At 34.6% G+C, this 20,947-nt stretch overlaps 1 protein-coding gene across 1 annotated transcript in view; it reads left to right on the forward strand.

The window, feature by feature from the left end:
* Window positions 1–20,947, forward strand: part of GNAI1 (G protein subunit alpha i1) — an 83,577-nt gene that overhangs the window by 44,043 nt on the left and 18,587 nt on the right. Inside the window, exons 2-4 of the mRNA XM_011365221.2 lie at window positions 12,289–12,331; window positions 12,425–12,566; window positions 20,620–20,777. Of these exons, the coding sequence (XP_011363523.1) occupies window positions 12,289–12,331; window positions 12,425–12,566; window positions 20,620–20,777 (343 nt within the window). The remainder of the gene's footprint in view (window positions 1–12,288; window positions 12,332–12,424; window positions 12,567–20,619; window positions 20,778–20,947) is intronic.

Here is a 20,947-nt window from a genome sequence, read left to right on the forward strand (position 1 = left end):
TGTGTGGATTAGATTATTTTGAAGGTGGATATGGCTAGAGAATAGTTGCAGGTATGTAAAAGAGGTGAGATAAAAGGCATTTGGGTCCAAATCCTAAAATCCTTTGAATGCCATGCTAAGAAGTTTGCACTAATGAGCTGATACAAATTTAATCATTTTAGAAAAATAGTTTTGGGACGAGGGTAAAAATTGGGAGAGTGAATATGTTTTGAATATGTTGATATGCAGGGAGAAGTTTTCTCTGTACTGATGGGATTAGAATTTATCTGTCAAAAACTTAAGGAGAATGCCTAAAAAAATGTGCAAACATGCCTTGAATATTCTTGTTGAAAATGCATAAATATACTTTTATTCAGCAATCTTTTGATATAAGATCACTGCCCTTTTTTTTTAGTATGATTGTCTAGTTCAGACTTTTTTGCATATTCATAATGGACTCCTTATTTCTAATTTCTGTATCTTTCAAGAAAGAATTAAAGGTACCTGTAAAACAATCTGAATGAAGGATAGTTTCAAATTTTAAAACCTTTTCCCTCTCTCTATTTAACATTGTCTCACACTTATCTAATTCAGTAGCCTTTTTTAATAGCTTGTTTTGAGTCTTTCCAAGGCATCTAACTTAGTTTTCGGGAGGAAAACCAAAAAATAAAAATAAAAAACAAAACTCGAACCCAGCTCTTTTATTTTTTATATGTTGATTGTCATAATATTTCATTTTGAAAGGTTTTTAACTTTAGGGTGGAACAGACAGCAAAAGAAAGAAAAGAAATAGGCTTGTGAAGTACAGTGGAGAATTCTGGTTATACCTCAATATCCAATACCCAGTGTCCCTTGATATCTGTTTTCTGGACACACAGCCAGGTGAGACCAGAAGGCTAGGTTCTGGTCATGGGGATATGAGTGGAAATGATAGTTGCAACTTTTGGGCTGCACCCTTAATGGGAAAGCACATTCCTCCACTTCCCCAACTTATTCTCCCTCCCACTGACTACAAGATTCATGTACAAGTGGAATCACGAATAATTATCTACACCTGAGTTGGAAACCATGTCATGAAGATGGCAGAGCAACAAGGTAGAAGGCGCTTGGATCGCTAACATTGTCAAGCTGACTGTGAGCCCGGATTGTTCACATTTCAACTGCTCTGTGAGAGATGGCATTCTTTCTCTCTTGTTTAGATCACTTCCATTGCCTGAACCAGAATCCTAGTTAAAACTTGAAGGTACATATGTATGTGCCAAAAGCGTGATGTCAAACGGAATTGATTTAGTATGAGCTGGTGAAAATAGAAAAAGGGAATGGTGATACAGCAGGTCCTTGAATAATGCTGTTTCATTCAAAGTCATTTTGTTATGCTGTTGGTAAGACGCCATAGGAATTTAACTCTTGTTCATATCAATTAGCCTGTGGTAAAACTGGTTTCATTATATGTCATTAAGTTTAAAGTTCCAGAAAGTATCGATGGCATTAAATGAGATTTACTGTGTATGCTTTGGATTACTTACTGAAGGGAAATGTTTAGAGTGGTGAGAGAATGACATTAGCTCACATCATGTTCGAAACACATGGGTCATCCAGGTCTGGTTTGATAATTCCTCAGAGCAGGCGATGGAGAGAGTATGTACAATGTGAGACGTTTGACAGGGAAAAGGATGTCTGTGTATCTTTCTAAATATGCTTAGAAACCATTGCTTATTTATTAATAATGAAGGTTATAAGAGTTAATTCACACTATTTTTTTTTTAATTTAGCCTAAAATCAACCTACCTCCTGCTCACCCCTACCTGCTGATTAGTAGGGAAAATTATAAAATGTTCTAAATTACAAAATATTGGTAAAGCCTTAGTTCAGTCTGATCATTTAAATAGTCCATTTATGTAGTGCTTAGATGAAAATGTTTCATAATTTGCCACCCTTCCTCCTCTTGTTCTCCCTAATTGGCGCAGAGGACAGTGGGAGGGTGGAGAGGAAGGGAAGAGTGACTTAAACTCATTGTAGCAAAGACAGACTCTAGTTTCTTAGATGTGATGTGCTCTGCCTCTTCTCTGGTCTTGAAGGTGATGGTTCTGACCTGGGTGCTCCTGGCAATTGAAGTCTCTGGTGCTGTAACTCATGGCTCACTTAGAGCCAGGTTGCTTGAGCTGCCTCTAGGTGCAGACCCCAGAATTTCTCACCAGAGTCTCTGTTGGGTTATGGTCTTGGTGATTGTCACACCTGCTATATTGGGCCAAGTAGGAGGCCCAGTGTTGGTCAACTCAGTTTCCACACTCCCTGAAAATTCTACAGTCCTTGCCTTGGCTAGGAAAACTGAGCCCCAGAGGCTCCCCTGCCTAAACATGGTGTGGTCCTTTTTAGTGCCCATGTTAATAAAAAGCTCTACTTTGGAGTAGTAGGGGAGAGGAATGAGACAAGAATTATGAAACTTGGGAGTAAAATTTGCTGTGATTAGAATGTGAGATTTATATATGTGAGTAATGAGATGGGAACGTGAGTTGAAGCAAATAAGATTAAAGAAGATGATTTTATTCAACTTTAATCGTGGAAGAGATATGACCAAAAATTACAAAATGTTGATCCAAACTTATGTACAGTGTAAAAATTTGGAAATTACAAAAATGAGGAATAAAATTGCATTACTCAGATATGAACCTTTTCCAGTCTATTTCTTTCAGTGTACTTTTCTTTGCATGAATATATGTATACAGTTGGTCCTTTTTATTTGCAGGTTTCACATTCACGGATTCAACCAAGTGTGGATTAGAAATATTTGGGAAAAAAACAGAAAGTTCCAAAAAGCAAAACTTGAACTTGCCATGTGCTGAGCACTATGCTGAATCCATACAAAGGAAGCGATGTGTAGGCATACCCTGCTGTAGCCTGTATGCAAATATAGTTTGTATGCAAATACCATGCCATTTTATATAGGGGGCTTGAACAACTTTGGATTTTGATGTCTGAGGTGGGATCCTGGAACCAGTCCCCTCAGATACCGAAGGACAGCTATATTTGTGTGTATGTGTGTGTTTGTGTATGTGTGTGTTTGTGTGCGTTTGTGTGTGTATATAGTTTAAAAATATTACATATTTTTGTTTTTTTCTCTATAAATTATGTTTGTGTTTTTTACCATTTAGAATATTTTTATTTTTTGTCAATGTTAATTCATTATGAATTAAAGAAATCTACACTTTTGATACTTGTTAATTACTAATATTTTTTCCTCTTCTGTAGTTTGCCTTTTCACTTTATGGTGATTAAAAAAAAAAACAAAAACCAAAACATTTGTAAGTTTTGGTACTTCTTTGTTTTGTTTGTATATCTACATGTTTATATTCTTGTATATTTAAATCTAGACAATGTTTTAAAAGTTTATTAGTCTAAAGGCCAGCTCTGTGTCAAAGAAACCTAATCTGACTGTGGCCTAAAGAAGATCGATGTTTATTTCTCCCATGTGATAAGTCCATGGTTAGATAGTGCTGGGGTGCTGTGCCTCACGTGGGCATTCTGGGACCACGCTCCTGCCTTCTCATTGTGCCACTGTGCCCTGGGCATTGTTGGAACAAGACTATAGGCATACCTGTTTTCCAGTTCATCTAAGAATCAGGAGAGAGATAATCCTTGGCTGTATTTTCTTTTTATACACACATCACATGTCATTGGTGAGAAACGTAGCGATGTGGCTTATACCTAGCAGCAAGGGAGAATGAGAACTGTAGTCTCTAGCTGCCATGTTGGAAGTCATACTGTTAATACGATAGAAGGAGAGAACCTGTGTTATGGGCAGTTACAAGTCTCTACCACACTTGTTCTTTATTTCTCGTGGTCCTCTGAAAGAATTCTCCTTCCACTGTTCATATTTATAGTCACTTAAATTTTCTTACACTTTCTTCATGGCCCTTCCTCTCTCTCTCCTGCCTTCCCAGTCATCCAGCCAGTGAATAAATGTTTCTTGCTCTACTGCTGTGGGGTAAGTTTAGGAGTAAGCTTTGGGGATATCATGGTTATGAAACCAAGGGCTATCTTCCCTCATAGCTTATAGTCCAGTGGGTGAGAGAGAAATTAAATCAGCCATCCTAGGGGTGATCCATAGATCCTGGAGGTTCCTGAGACCATTATCATAGTAACACAAAGATGTTCTTTGCCTTTTCTATTGTGTTGTTTGCTCTGATGGTATCAAAGTAATAATGGATCAAACTGCCAAATCGAGTCGATAGCACCCACTTGAACTAATAGTCATTGTATTCTTCACCATTATGTACTTATGATAAAGAATGCTGAAGTCATAAAAATCATTATTTTTATTAAATCTGGATCATTAGGTACTCAGCTCTTTAAATATTCTTTATGGCCAGATGTGAAATACATCCAGAGTACTTAAATGTGTGCTGAGATATGTTTATTATCTTGAGAAAAAGCAGTTGTGTGATTGAGTTATGAGTTAAACTAGTTGCTCTTTTTCTGGAATACCATTACTTGAAAGAGTGAGATAAATTATGGTTAGTTCAACTTGGAGATTTGTCACAATTAGTCTGTCACTTCTAGGAAAACAGCTAACAGTATTTGTTGCCAGTAATAAAATTTGAACCTTTGTGCTAAATACATACATGCATACATACATACATAATCGAAGTTTAAAAAACTTGTCCCCACTACTGGGGCTTGACATCTTCCCAAGACCTAAAGCCACTTCTAATGAAATTATGGGTAATATTAAAAGGTGGTGTTTTCGTACATTGAAATTATGTCAATATTCTATTCTGTATAACTCACTGAACTAATTTACAGATCAGACATGGGTCAAAGTTTCATTCCAAGTACAACATAGACCAATGGGTTTTAAAGTACCAAAGTATGAAAAGTTCGTAGAAATGCATTATAACCAAACTTTTGGCTACTGCTTTCAAATTTTGGTATAGAACCAAAGAATACTCTCCACAATGATCTGTAAATGCTATTGAAATGCTCTTTCCTTTCCTAATTACATAATTATTTGGAAATGGATTTTCTTCATATACTTCAACAAAAGTAATATATTGCACCATATTAAATGCAGAAGTAGATATACGAATCCAGTTGCCTTTTAATAAGCTATTGCAGAAATGTAAAACAATGTTACTTGTCTTACTTTTAGAGAAGATAATTATTTCATAAAAGTAATATATTAGTTTTATTATAGCTAGTGAACAACTAGATGGATATAATTATTCTGATCACTGATCAAGAAAAAAGAAAGGAGTTGACCTTTCTTCTACCTCACTGCTTCTCAATCTCTGGCTTGCATCAGAATCACATCGAGGGATTATTAAAGCACAAACCACTGAGTCTCACTCACAGTGTTTCTATTTTAGTAAATTCTGGGTGGGGAGTGAGAATGTAGATTTTTTTTAAGTATTGCTGATACTGTTGGTTTTTAGACCATACTTCGAAAACCACTGTTATGTTTCTTAGGATTTATTGGACAAACCTGTTTGAGCTACCATTTAGAAGAAGGAAAAAAAAAAGATTAGGTACAGGTTTAGGGACAATGGCTGAAAGTGTTGACTTAGTTGCCAGAAATTTAGGAATTATAAATTGAGCAAAACATTATGTCCAGAGCTGTTCAGTGTCTGAGGCTCAGCTCTAATTACAAGCTAAAAAGTTAGCCTAATGTAGTTTCATGAATTCTAGCAGAAGACATGAGATTCCTGATTTGGAGACAAAAAGGACTTCATTACAACAATTTCAGTTGCTAGAGAGTCAGCGTTTATGGTGATTTACCAAGCCCCAGTAACCCAAGGGCAACATAAAGGGAGCCCGGTGATGGCTACACAAGCAGTGAGTTATGCTGCGATGGAGGAACCCTTAACTTAGCGATTGCCATTTTTTTTTTTTTTTTTTATAATATGCAGTAAGCCTGCCTGGCCTTTGTCCCAGAGGGTATATTATCTTTAATATACTGGACAGTAAACAGGCCTGCTCTTAGCTCCAGTGGGAGACATTGTCTTCTAAGACTGTTCTCTATATACATTCTTGAAAAGATGGTTGAGAAGAAAGGCAGTCAGTGCCTCCTCTCACACATGTTCAGAAATATGAGAGAGACCCATGGAGGATTATAGGTCAACATAGGAAAAATTGAGAAAGTTTGTATGTATTATTTACTAGTCATTATCGTAGATAGCTGAGCAAAAACCATGAGAACAAATAGAATTGAGTTTTAGAGAAAGTGATGTATGGTTCTCTTATGAAGGAGAATGTTTTCCCCTTGTGTGGTTCTAAATTTTTTTCATAAATGTGTATAACTTTTATTAGGAGCAACATTCCTTATGTTTATAGGACTTATATGAAATATAAAACAACAATTACATGAATTTATATATAAATTTAAAAACTAAAATTAATACTAATTTAATGTGACAAATAATGATATATTAGCCACAATAAATTGCACTTACAATGTTTTTTTTTTTTTTTGGAATTTGCATACCTCTTCTATAGTGTGCTATATAATGACTAATTTTCCCACATCTGTTCTCTATCTAAACTTATGTAACTTTCTTTTGTAAAGAATACGGTCATTATCATTTGATCTTCACTTGGCCCAAATGCATCATTAACCTCCATTGTTTTTCCCTCATTAGCTCAAGATAATTAAAGTAATACTACTTGGCACAGGATTAGTCCAAACTTTTTTGGATCTATGTTACAAAAAGCAAACTCATAACTGGCTGTCATAGCTTGGAAATCAAGGTGAAATTATCTTCAATTATGACTAGAGTGATAACTTCCTGCTTTGCCCAGCTCAGTCCTGGTTTATGCTTGTGCCCCCTCTAACTCTCAAAAGTGTTCCAATTTGGATGGTAAATTGTAAATATTCTCCCTAAGTATGACTTCATCTAAAAGTTCAAGTGTTGCCATCAGGCTTCTCTCATCCTAGCTTTCTCTCAGCGTCTCACTGCTCCTTCCCTGTGTTTTGGCCCTTTATTCCAATGATGTCTTTCATGACATAATCATGGAAAATGGCTTCCGTGAGCCAGATTTCACATGATTCTTTTAGTGCTGTGATTTTTCTTGATAGCTTTCTTATAAAAGGCTAGATCTCATTGGTGCCTAGATCTCATTCCTTTTGTGGGGAGGGGGTGGTAAATCACTGTATCCAAAATTATTATTTTGTGTGTATATATACATACATGTAACACATAAACATATTTACATATACTAATTTGTAAAATGTTTTATTTGATGGTTTGTATAAGATCTATAAGCCTATTGGATTCCCTATGACAAACTGGCCAGGTGGAAATACACGACCCCTTTGTGGTAAGGGGCCTAGTGATTGACAGCCAAACCAGATAGAGTGGTGCATGGATGGGTCCCCACGCAAGGTGAAGTGTTCGGCACTTAAGTATCTTAGGCACCTCTAAACACAAACTCAAATACAGACTCTGAAATTGTATGGCTCTGTTCAGTCATATGGAGTCATTCAAGTGACTCAGAATTTCTTATATTGTTTCTTGTCATACGAACAAAAATACTGAATTAAAATTTTTTGAAGAAAACTTATAGACCTCTAAGAATATGCTTGTGGCCTTCAGTCCTCCACTCTTCCTCACTCTCTCCTTGTGACTCTGTAGACTTGACTTATAGAAACATTGATTTCTCAGTTCAGTTGGCTGGTGTTTGTGGTCTCTTTGGGCTGCCAGGAAAGAGCCCACGATTCTCCTTTCTTTTATTTTGCCTTCCTAGAGTAGCCTTGTGCGTGCACTCATTCTTGCTCAGTCTAATAATATGATACCTATCTCAGGCATAAATGGCTCAAAGAGTAGTTTTTTTAATGTGAGGATTAGGGAAAGGGATCATTTGAAGGATCTAGATTTGCATGTTTACCATCAGACATATGCCATAAATATGTATATATGTATTTAAACATAAATTCATAGCTTCTTATAGCTAAATTTAAAAGATTTTTAGATTATTACCCCTGTTGGGGAATTATAATTAGGAACAAAATCTTCTCCCAACCCAGCAATCTTCTTCATAAAAGTAGTAGAGAAAGAAAACACTTTTATTATTGAATAAGTATGGAACCAGAGTGTGATGTGCATCATAGGCAGTCCATTAAAAATTGCAGAGACAGAAAGGAATCGCATCCCTTATATAGCCAAGCTGATACAACCTATTACATACATGTTTTCAAGATAAACAATAACTAGTCCTTAAGTAAGAGGCTTGACAGCACTTTATATCATACCTTGTAGTTCATCCTAACTTTACCTGTTAACTGGGGAGACCATTTGTGTCAACTAATTGGCTTTATACAGAGGAGAATTGAATTTCTCATAACTTTATGACAGGAGGTAGTTTTGCAATTTGGAGCAGGCACTCACCCTAGTTAGGATCTTACCCTCCCACCAAAACTGTGAGATGGGCACCATCTCCTCCCTTAATGTTTACAGTTCAAAGAAATGGCTCCCAGGTCCTGGAGAAAGACATTTTGAGTTATAAACATGCTCCCCTCCACCCGCAAAGCCTAGTTGGTTTCCAAAAGTATGGAATACACACACATACACACATACATTTCAAAGAGAGAAAAAGTTACATAAAATGATAATTTTTCTAAAATAAATGTCTAAGAAGGGGAGGTAAATCTTTCAACAGGGCTAATTAAGCCTCTTATTTTTAATTCACAGTTGCCCTTGTGCCCTTTATTTGCTTTTAAAATATAAGGACCTTGATCTTGTTAATCTTATAGTAGCACTATGATAATCAGAAGTGACTTTAAATGCCCTTGTAATTTGGTTTTATTCCAGTTTAAGCTAAATTGTAATTTAGTTTTATTCAATGTAAAAATTTTTAATTGTTAAATTCTACATAAAAAGTAGGATTTCTTAAAAATAGAGTAGTGGCGTCAGGAATTCAGCATAAGATAATTTGAAATCAGCATTTTAATAGTTTTTGAATAGCCTGTGATGTTGGGCAGTTTATAATCCTGAAGCGAAGAAAAATAAATGATATAAATATGACCCTAAGCAGAGAATTAGAAAAAGAATCTTCTTAGGAAAAAAAGTATTTTCTGAGCTCAGAGGTTTTCTTTTTTTTTTCTTTTAAACTTTGCCAGCAGTTAAAACTTGGAATTTCCTATACTGTCCCTCAACAAAATCAGAGGTAGGTACAATTTGATTATCATTTTTATAATGATAACTTGGCATAATTGTTTTCAAGGAATTGGAATCTAGCCAAAGGTTACTTTACTTAGATCTCGATTTATTTTAGTCTCCCCCACCACCACCACTTGTCTGAACTTGATGCATTTCCATTTCTTAGTCCATGAGACCCAGAGTTGCAGATGAGATCCCTCTCAGTGTTACTCTGGAGGCTCTTCCACCATCTGCATGGTGTCTTATTATCAGATGCCGAGCTCCACTTCATACACCTGCTTGGCTAAATATTTGCTCTCAGAGATAGAATTTTCTATCAGCCACTGCCTCCTTAGAGACCTGAGGTATGCCCTTAGTGATCTTACCCGTGCCTTTATAGTTACGGGCCTATCATGGCCACATTCCACACGTTCTTGACTCCTTGGGAGTTACTGTTCCTTCCCACTAAAGTCTCACTTCTTTCACAGTGACCAGCTTGTTGAGAGTTACTTTACAAGCCACTTAGTCACCTTGACCAGCCTGGCCTTGTGACTAAGCAGTGGTCACACACTTTGATCTTTCCTGACCAATACATGTTGTATATTCCTTGTTTCTTCTTGAAAGGAGAGTAATCCAACTCTTTTAATCCCACCTCTGGATCTAGGTGAAAAGCAATAGCTGCCTAGCTGAGCACTGTTAGGAAAACTTACCTTTTTCTCCCTTCCCTGCCCCTCAGCTACCTTCCAATTTTTTTTTTTTTTTAAATAATATTGCTTCCTGCCAGTGTTTCAAACATGACTGTGCTCACTTTATTTGTAGAGAACAACCTTTAACTCTTTCCTGTACTCTATGTGGAAATAATACCAGTATTTAGAATGTTGAAACCATAACCATGCAGTGTTTGTAATTTTCCTATTAAGACTGTGGAAGTGAGAATTGAAAACTAATTACAAAAATTGCTAAGCTTTGAAAAGTATTTTTTTCAGCGTTTCTGCCTCTAGGATATGTATTCCACACAGAGTACTTGTGACTAGCAAGAAATTAGGTAGAAATTTAATTAATAAGAAAGCTGTCCCCACTTTTTAATGTTAAACAGATTTCAGGATTTTTTGAACCACAAGCCATGACTAGATGCTCATTGCAAAGTAAGCTAAGCTTCCCATGCCACTTTACTATTTTTTATTTCTCCCTTTACATGGCTTTCAGACCTTACTAGTTTATAGCATGTGAGTCTTTCTCTAGGTCTTTGAGTTGTTGTTTCACTGATGGAATGGACCATGGGGCGGTTGTTCATTGAATCTCGCTGTGCTTATGGAATCGCCACCTCTGTGTGAGGCTACATGGATTTAGAATGTCCCATGATCACAGCGTGGCTGCTGCTGACTCAATTTGCAATGCTCTAGAAACCTAGAGGGCCTTCTTGAAGATAGCTTTGCTGGAAACTGCCTAGGATGTGTTTCGTGGAGTGGACCTTCAGAATCAGAGAATGCGTGAGCCAAAATGTCTATAACTATGCTTTTCACAAAACCAAGTACACTCTTGTTGATTAATAAATAATGGGTTGTTTATATTGGAATTGTTTTTATTGGCAGATGCCCCGAAAGATTCAAAGGCTGTCTGTAAATGAAGAATGCCCTCATTATTTATTCAGTTCCTGCTTTTCTACTTAATGTGCCCATATCTTGGGAAAATTTTCTTGAATATCAGATCACAAGTAAAATTTAAGCAGTATTTTTCTCCAAAATTTTCAAATAAGACATTTAACTATAACCTATTCTCAAATGCCTCTGATTTGGATGTGTGCGTCTGTGTGTAGCTGGAGGGAGAAAGAGGCCGAGAGAATGAAGTCCAGAAGTTTGCCATCTAATTGTATCAGCCATAAATAGCTTAAATAAATTCGAATATATTTCTGGTTGATTGCCTATGTCTAGTGCAAATTAGCTGCTGAGAATTCAGATAGAAATATGTGCAAAGTGAGAGGCAACAGGGATCACATGGGCAGTGGGTCTGGAAAGCTTGATGAAGGAGATAAGTTCGATGGTTAATAGAGGATCACTGTGGTGGTGGCAAGAGGAAGTAGAGCAGATCACACTTTGGCAAGGGAAACAGTATGTTTGAAGATTTGTGGTGTGATCAGTAGTAGGTGTTCTTGGAACTGTAAGTTGTTCAGTAATGCTTGGGAGTAGAAAGCACTGTAGGAATGGCACTGGGAAAATAGGAATATGGGCCCAGGTAATAAAAATCCTGAGCCCTGTCTGTCAAACAGTAATAAATACATCCATGATGTATAGCTCTGGCCAAAGAAATGTGAAGCCAAATGATAGACTTGTCATATCTTATTTGTTTTGTGTCAGTATGAAGATGTCTCAATATCTATCAATCAAGAGGAGCCAGACATAATTGAGCAAATTTATGTAAGGATAGCAGCTACTGTTAATTGTGAAGGATAAGAGGGCTCTACTTTATAAAAGGCCATGTCATCAGTAATATTTTTGATGTTACGATGGCATAGTACTAGGGACTCAAACTGTAAGCAGAGCTGTATATGTAGAGAGTGAAGGAGAGTTTTGAGAACGGGTTTATGACTTGGGTTACAGAGAAGCTAGAAAAATGGGGAGACATTTCTGCCCTGCATACCATTGCCTCCTGGTGCTAACAAATCATGTTGGCTATATGTCAGTTGTTTAATAATGGTGATTGACCATAATTGCATGAGACATGGCTATTTTAACATATAATTTTAAAATTATTTTTTATGTGGCTTCTTGGCACCACTGCTGTCTACTTCATAAGAGGCAATGATAAAATTATGATAATTGGCCAAAGAGTTTAAACATCTTCCAATGGGGAGCAAAATCTTGAATAAAACTAATTTATAGTACTTCAAGTTATAAAACATTGAAATTTTTAATGCTTTGGAGAATATACACAAATAATAATGAAATCATTTTTTTCAGTTGAGTTTTATTTATTGAATTTAAGTATGAAGTAATAAAACTAAGATGGGACTTAGTTTTGAGAACTTTTCTATGTGTTTGGAAAACAACAAAGATAGTTTTGATATAAAACAATTCAGCTGTAAGAGAAAGTGTGTGTGTATGTGTGTTTTTGTGTTAGAAGTTGGATACATATGTGATGAAGTTAGAAATCTCTTATTCTATACACTTACTTTTTTTAGGTGCTGGTGAATCGGGGAAAAGTACAATTGTGAAGCAAATGAAGTAAGTAGCTTTAAAACAAATTTGTTCTTTGTGTTTAAGTGTACTTTTCCATCAAAGGAAGTAAGTATTTTCTTTTTCTTTTTGTCTCATTAGAATTATCCACGAAGCTGGTTATTCGGAAGAGGAATGTAAACAGTACAAAGCAGTGGTCTACAGTAACACCATTCAGTCAATTATTGCTATCATAAGGGCCATGGGGAGGTTGAAGATAGACTTTGGTGACTCAGCTCGGGCGGTAAGTTATTAAATTCTTTGCAGCATGCCTGATGAGTAAAAAGAATCACTTGTATGATAATACCATAGTACATGACAGATTTATCAGCTATCTGAGGACTATTTTATAAAAGAAGTCAAAAGGATAGTAAGTGAAGTGAGTCAGAAGCTTTAGAAATGAGTGAAATAAGAACACACAGGATGGTGCAATCTTTCCTTTACAGCTAGACTACTTTCCTTATCTATCAGATAGTTTGGACAACTCAGTAACCATTGCAATCTTTTCTCTGTAACAAGTGATATTGGATTCCCCCATATCTCCATAACAATTTTTAGTCGATACTGCCAAGTTTAGTAAACTGCCTACACTGGCACTTGTCAAAATTTGTTTCTGTAGTTTGGAATGCTAAAATGATCTAATTATTTGTATTTATGCCTGGAATAAAAAGCAATCTAATCTCATATGAGAACAATAAAAGTTTGCATGTTTTTGGAAGGAAAATATTGGCTGTTAGGAAACACATACCAGAATTTCAGCACTAAAGGGACAAGAACTGTAGGGTACAAGCTAGTTCTACCCCCTATTTTATCAGTAGAGAAACGGAATCCGGGAGAGATTACATGATGGAAAGATTGCCACTCAGTTGGTGGTTACCAGGGCACTGTGCCTGTGCTTCCTAATTTGGCTCAATAACTTGTTTTCAGTTTGATTGGAAGTAGCCTTGGCCTAGTCCATATGACATTTTCCTTTTCCTCTTTTCACCTATTTGCTTGCTTAATCTGTTTATTTCAAGTTTTATTTTTTGTGTGTAGTTTTTTTCACTATTCTTTTTTTTAATAACTAGTGTAAAACCTGACCTTCTCAGAAACCTTTTTAACTGAGTATCCAGCTTTATTTTTATTTTTTTGTACATTGTAGATGTATTATTATTTCTACTGCTGCTACTCCTTTTTTTATAGTTTCTTCATGTTTTTATGTATTTAATATGCGTGTGTGCTACCTCACTACTAACACTATGAAGATTTTTTGAATACTTTTCTTTTTTGTTACCTTAGTGTTCGCTCCATTTTTTTTTTTTAACATAGAGACTTAATTCATGTTTAATAGGAAAAGAAATGAGAGAAGACATTAGAAAATATACATTGGAGAAATTTGTAAAATAAATGGTTTATTTTTTGTGAGTTAGTCTAAAATTTCTTTTTAAGTTACTGGGACATATTAATTTGCTAAGCTCTTTTAAACAAAGATTTAAAAGCTTATTGTAATGAATTAAAATTTTCAAGTAGATTTCAAGAATATTTTTAATAATAGTTCATAACATTCTTCTAAATTGTCATTTCTGAAACAAGATTTGATCTTATCCAGACATGTTTTATGTTATCTACTATCCATTCAGTCTGTAACTTACTCATTTATCATGGATTCATTCAACAAACGCTTTTTAAGCTTAGTTTTACGTAGAAGGGAACCGCCTTTAGATAAAAGAAGGAATTAGTATAAATTGTAATTTACACTAATTCCAATTATGGTAATTTAAACCTTTTATCAAGTTTACATATAGTATTCTGCATTTATATCTTATATGTGATTATTAGAAAGGTTTTGTAGCCTACGTTATAGGAGGTTATGAAGGGTCATTGCAAGCAGTTATGAAGTCTTTTTATATTTTTCTCTCAAGGAATGTTGCCATTTTCTGCTTGCTTTTTTTTAACAACAAGCTTGAATTTAGCTTCAGGACTGACTGGGAGTAACTGCTCTTACCATAACCTTTATTCTTTTTAGACTTTTCTCTAGCTGTAGCCTAGTAACTTTTTACCTTCAGCTTATTACTTCTGTTTGCTTTAGCTATTGTTATTAACTCCTTCATGCAAATGCCTTTTTGCTCCCACACTGGTTTTGTGAGTCCCCTCTATGTCTTGTGTTGCCTTGCCTTCGCACAATCTTTAAAATACTATGAGGCTCTTGGAATTGTGCTAAGGAATGCAAAGATGAATTAAACATGGCTTAGACGTGAGGAAGGGACATTGGAGCTTGGTAACGAAATGTGTAAGAGTTTTCTAGACAAAAACAAGGAAAAAGCATTCTACAGATAAGAAACAATTATAGTCAAAGAGTGAATTTTTTTTAGGGTATCAGTTCCCGGAAGGATTATCCTTGAGTCGATGGGTAACCAGATATTTAATTTTGATAAGTACCGGAGATTTGCTTCAGAAGAAAAGCGGTGTGAATAACTTTTTCTAGCAACCATGCATCAGTGTCTACCAGAATCTCACCAACTTAGATATTATCAACATTTTAATTTTTAGTATCTCATGAGTTAAAAATATCTTTTTTCCTTAGTTTTTTCCCAATTTTTTTTTACCGAGGTGGAGAATATTTTGTCTTTTTGTATATCTTTTGCAAACTCCTCTTAATATTTTTCACTCAACTCTGTTAAATTACTTGTCCTGTTCACATTGTTTCTCTTTAAATATTAGGAGTATTAACCCTTTTATATTTTGCAAATATTTTTGCTCAATGTTTTTCTTTTAGTTTTTTGAAATATTTTTCTTGTTACAGAACTCTTATTTTTTTTCTAGTCAATTCTGATTTCTGTGTTTGTCTTACTAGACAGATATCTTCAACTTACTATTTTTTTTAACTACTCTTATTTTTTTAGAATTTTTATAGTTTTATTTCTTTAAATTTCTCTCTTCACTAACCTGGAAATGTTTGTGTCCCTTGAATTGTTGCCTTGAATTGACTTAAACAAGCTCCCTTTCTCTCTCAAGCCTCAGCATGCTCCTGGATAATGGCTACTTTTCTGTTCCTTTAATTTTGTAATTTATTTCACTAGTTTATGTCTGTCTGCCAGATTTTCTCGATTGCTTTTGGGAAAGGTTATATCAATTTACCTTTCCAGCAGCAGTTTAGGAGAGGACCCTTTTTAGCAGTCTGGGAAAGGTTATATCAATTTACCTTTCCAGCAGCAGTTTAGGAGAGGACCCTTTTTAGCAGTCTGGGTAGCCAGAATTTAGGAGACTTTCCATTTAAAAAGTACTGGTTAATTTATTAGTAAATTTTATTTCAATTTCATTTGCATTTTCAATTTTTAAGTGTAATTTTACAGTTTTTAATATCTTTATTGACTATATTTTTTCTCTTTGTTAGCGGCATATTTCACCCCTTATTCATTTACCTGTTGGAGTATTGGTCGTTTGGTTATCTATTTGTTTGTTTTTATGTACATATGTATTAACCTTTTGTCCACTAATAATGTTTTCTCACATTTTTCTTGACTTTAATCTGTGTTTCCGGTTTTCTTCCACTATAATTTTTTTCCATTATGTTTAAATTTAGAAAACTTTTTCTCAACCAAAGATTTATCAGATACTCATACTATTTTAAAATACTTTAAGGGAATGAATTTTAACATTGTTTCTTGTTTTCTTTAATCCCTCTGAAACTTATTTATTTTGTATGCATGTAATAAGGATCTATATTTTTTTCATCTTCTGAAGACTATCTGATTATTTATGAGTGCCTTTTAATAATCACATCCTTTCCTACTAATTTATCTTGCTGCCTTTATCATAATAAGTTCAAATTTAGGATTTTTTCCCTATTGATCTACATTAATACTAGGCATATGGCAGGCTTTTAATATCTGATAATTTTAGCCCTTCTTCCCCAGTATTCTGTTTATAAATGTTCAGTTATTTCTACTCATTATTTTTCCAAATATTTGAATTAGTTTTGTATTCCAGTTTATGTTTCAGAACAAAATGAGGTTATAGAATTACATTGTTTTTGATTCTGAGAAATATCAATTGATGTATATGGCAAAGTGATATTAACTTTCATTTGAAATGTAGTATGTGCCTCCAACACAGTATTTTTCTATTTCCCTCAATCATGTATCAGTTATCCCATATTTCTGTATCTATCTCTTGTACGGACAGTAGAACCTGTCACTTTTTTTTATTAACTTTAAAAATATACTTACAAGATTCATAAATACATAAAAGTTATATTTGAGTAACACATTTATTATAATTTCTCTTCTTGATATAATGAAGCTCATGCTCATTGCAATTTAGTTAGGATTTCTGCTGTCTGCAGTTAAAATTAACTTATTTTATTTTTAGGTTTTTTCAAACTCCTTTTAAGCATGCTATAGGAAAAAGGAAAAATGACATCCTATTTCCTTGCCTCTGTCATTTTTTACTTAGACTACATTTGTGTTTTTAGAGGAGGAAAAATGTTTTACATTTATGTATTATTCAAAGCAGTTCTTTAGTGTCTGGGATCGGCACCATGAGCCATGGAGTAGGGACTCCATTACATTTCAGGATTTCTCTACGGGTACACTAACTTTAATGAAAGCCATATAGCTGCCTTAAATTTATAGGCATGATTATATGCTATAGAAATGTGGTAGATTAAATAAGTACCTTTCACATATGGTGTTTAGTATTGATGGCTAATGTTATTAGTGAAATAATTGAGCTAAACCATTGAAACATATCAGTCATGACATCAATATATTATTCCTGTGGCCAAAAATTCTTAGGTGTCGCTATTTTTAAGATTCTTACCGTAATTTTTAGTCTCTATTGTAGAAGGGCTTTCTGATGTTTTCTAATTAAACTCATAATCTCATTCATAAAACCTTCTGCTACATCACAGTAAATAATCATTTTAGCCTGTGCTTAAAAACTTCAATCTCTCACTTCCCCTCCTCCCTCCTTTTTAGATGGCTTTGATTGTTAAAAAGTGTTCTTATGGAACTGAAGTCTGATATCTTTTGACCTAAAAATTCTCCTTTTTCTACTCTGTTCCTAAACACGAAGTCTGTTCTTTCTTTCCTTTAATGATCCTTCCTTAATATGTCATAAGATAGCTATCAAAGTCCTTTTTCCCATTGAGGACAGACTTCCGAATTCTTATAAAGTGGGTGACAGTTTCAAATAAAATGTTCTGTCACTAAATAAATACAGTATGTTAAGTGTTCCTTGACCATCAGTGGAAAACGAGACTATATTATGTGTCTCTTGACATGCTAGCATTTTTATTTCCTGAATTTCCCAAAGCATGCAGTTATGTGAACTAGAACATATATTCTCAAACTATCTTATTTTAATTTAGTTCATAGTAATTCAAAAACATACTAACTTGGTTAGATCCATGGATTGCCTGGCAAATAACATTTCTTTCTTTTTAGCGTCTCAAGAGTACCTGCAAACTAGTTTACTAACCCATAGCCCTTCTGACTAAACTCCAGTCTTTTCTTCAGTAATCTCTATCCTTTTTTACCCTATGTCACACTGTTTTGGCACAATCATGTTTATCTTTCTAAATGTTTCTTAGTAATGTTATTTTACAAGAATCTTGAAAAGACCTCATTTCATGGCAAGATAAGGATCATTGTCATCATTCTGCAATATTTAAATTTATCCTGTCTTAGACAATGGCTGCTTACTAATTGTTGACTAGCGGATATATGTGAGTGAGTGAATACTTAGCTATGGAACTTTAAATAAGTCGCTTAATCTCTCTGCACCTCTGGTTCTTTTTATACAAAACCAAAAATTGGGTAGAATAGTGTCCAAAGTATCTTTCTGCTTAAATTTGATACCTTAACTCTTCGTCTACTAACATCTGAATGTCCTGCTAATGACATGGAAATGAATTTTCTCAGTTTTTTAAGGGAAAGAGACTACTTTCCATTTTGTGAGAAGAGACATTTTTGAATGTCATAGAGAGTGCAGTTTATAAATATAGCTTCCAGAGTTTCTCATGTCTTTTCTTCAGGCTTCTTCCTAGAAAATGTGAAGAGAATGTGATCTTATGACCCATACCAGGAGATATTAGTCCTTTGTATCAAGAAATATTATTGCAATTAAATAAATTTATTATAATGGAAACTCATTTAAAAACTCACTAAGTGAAAAAATACTTTTCTAAAATGGATAGAGAAAATCGTTTGTTGTTGTTTAATTAATAAAGATGACTAGATTTAGAAACTTCTCTATGGTAATTATTTGGAAAAATGAATAATTGTTTACTGGGATTAGGTAAATGGTGCTAAGAATGACTTGAAACCATGTTGCCTTGAGGTTTATTGAGGATGTTGAACATGTGTTACCTGCTGCATGCATTTCTCATGTGACTTACTAAAAAGGGAAACATATGCTCGACTAATATGTTCCCATGCTGAGAGACTTAATTATTTTTTGTGATGGTGGCTCCATCTGAAAAGAAAATGTTTCACAAATTGGCAGCAGAATGAATTTATATTGTCAGCTAGTACCTTTTGCTTGTTGGTGTCACCAAATGCTTCTCTTCTGTACACCTTATGTGTGCCACTACTTTATAAACATCTACTATAATACTTTGGAAAAATGCCCTTTGAAAAAAAAATAGGGATTATCCACCCAATAAACATAAAGCTACAAGTCTCAGTCAAAAGAGAATCTCTTATGAAGACAGCAACTTCACATCTCCCCTATTTTTGGACCATGTTATTACCTAAAGAGTAGAATTGTGTTGTTCAACACTGTAGCTACCACCCACATGTGGCTAATGAGTATCTGAAATGTGTCTAGTCTGAATTGAGATGTGTTGTCTGTATAATATAAACACCAGATTTCAAAGATTAAATATGTATAAAAAATAATATGAAATGTCTCACTAATAATTTTATATTGATAACATGATAGGTTAGATAAAATACATGGTCACATTAATTTTACCTTTTTCACATTTTGAAATGTGGCTATTAGAAAATTTAGAATATCATCAGTGGCTCACATTATATTTCTTTGGACAGCCCTGACTTACTGTGGATCAGAATAACTAAATATTTGTAGCCTCAAAACTTAAGGAAAATTTAGCTTTAATATACAGTATTCCTTTATTTAAATTCTTTGCATGCTGTCTCCTGTATTCATCATGATTATTTCTATTCCAAAGCTGTGCTTATTTTGTTTTCTATACCTGTGTTAGCAAACACCTGCCCCGATCTCCTGGCCCATTGATTTTAATGTACAGTATCCCCTCTTGTCTGTGGGGCATGTGTTCCAAGACCCTCAGTGGATACCTGAAATCTCAGATAGTACCAAACTTTATATATACTCTGTTTTTTCTTATCCATACATAGCTATGATAATGTTTAACTTATAAATTAAGCACAGTTAGACATTAACAACAATAATAAATAAAATAATTATAATATGTGAATGTAGTCTCTCAAAATCTGTACTGTACTCACCCTTTTTGTGATGATATGTGATAATATGTATAATGCCTACATGCTGAGATGAGGTGAGGTGAATGATGTAGGTATTGTGATGTAGCCTTAGGCTGCTACTGACCTTCTGATGATGTCAGAAGGAGGATCATTTGATTTGGGTGATCCTGAATCATCCACCTGTGATGTCATGGTTGGATGTCAGGAGCAGATAATATCGGTGGATGCGGAAATTTAATATTTTGGGGCCTCAGTTGACCTCGGATAACTGAAACTGCAGATAAGGGATTTATACACTGCGTACACATATTAAGGTCTCCTGAAAATCTCAGATTATTCTGTGAAACTTTTTGTTTATTCCACATCGATTCCTCCCTTCAATGAACCTATTTTGTTTCTATAAAGACTATCAGAAAGCTAACATTTAACTATATTCTTTCTTAAAATAATCTCCAATGTTGTTAATGTATTTCTTAGATAAGAAACATTTTTGGGAGAGAGGAGCAAGGCATACATTCTTATGTTTTCTAAAAAGTGATTATCTTCAGTGTACAACAGACCATCAGTGGAGATAGTTGGTTTAATATCACCTCATAAGCTGTAAGTGTAGTCATTCTTCCAGCTTTCTAGTGCCTTGATACCTTTAGAAAAACCACAAAACATGGTGAGCCGACTTTTTAAAGTGGTGCTTTAGAGAAATAAGTTATGACTCTAGTAAAAAAACAAAAAAGAAATTTACTGTTGTACTTATCATTTGTAATACCCCCACCCCCCTTTTTATTTTTTAATCTGTAAAGAGTCCCTTTTTACTTTTTTTTTAAAAAATGGTCTTTGAATGTTCAGGATGATGCCCGCCAACTCTTTGTGCTTGCTGGAGCTGCTGAAGAAGGTTTTATGACTGCAGAACTTGCTGGAGTTATAAAGAGATTGTGGAAAGATAGTGGTGTGCAAGCCTGTTTCAACAGATCCCGGGAGTACCAGCTTAATGATTCTGCAGCTTAGTAAGTAATCATAACTTCAGAACTAAACTATCATGAATAATTACTTGCAAGTCAAATATACTTCCAAGGCAATTTTATTGCAGAATCGGCTGGCACATTCTTATAAAACTCTGGATAACAACATTTGAAAACTTTGTCTTTGTGTGTTTGTAGATAGCAATGCTGTTATT

This window comes from Pteropus vampyrus, unplaced genomic scaffold (assembly GCF_000151845.1).
Source record: "Pteropus vampyrus isolate Shadow unplaced genomic scaffold, Pvam_2.0 Scaffold107, whole genome shotgun sequence".
NCBI classification, from domain to species: domain Eukaryota; kingdom Metazoa; phylum Chordata; class Mammalia; order Chiroptera; family Pteropodidae; genus Pteropus; species Pteropus vampyrus.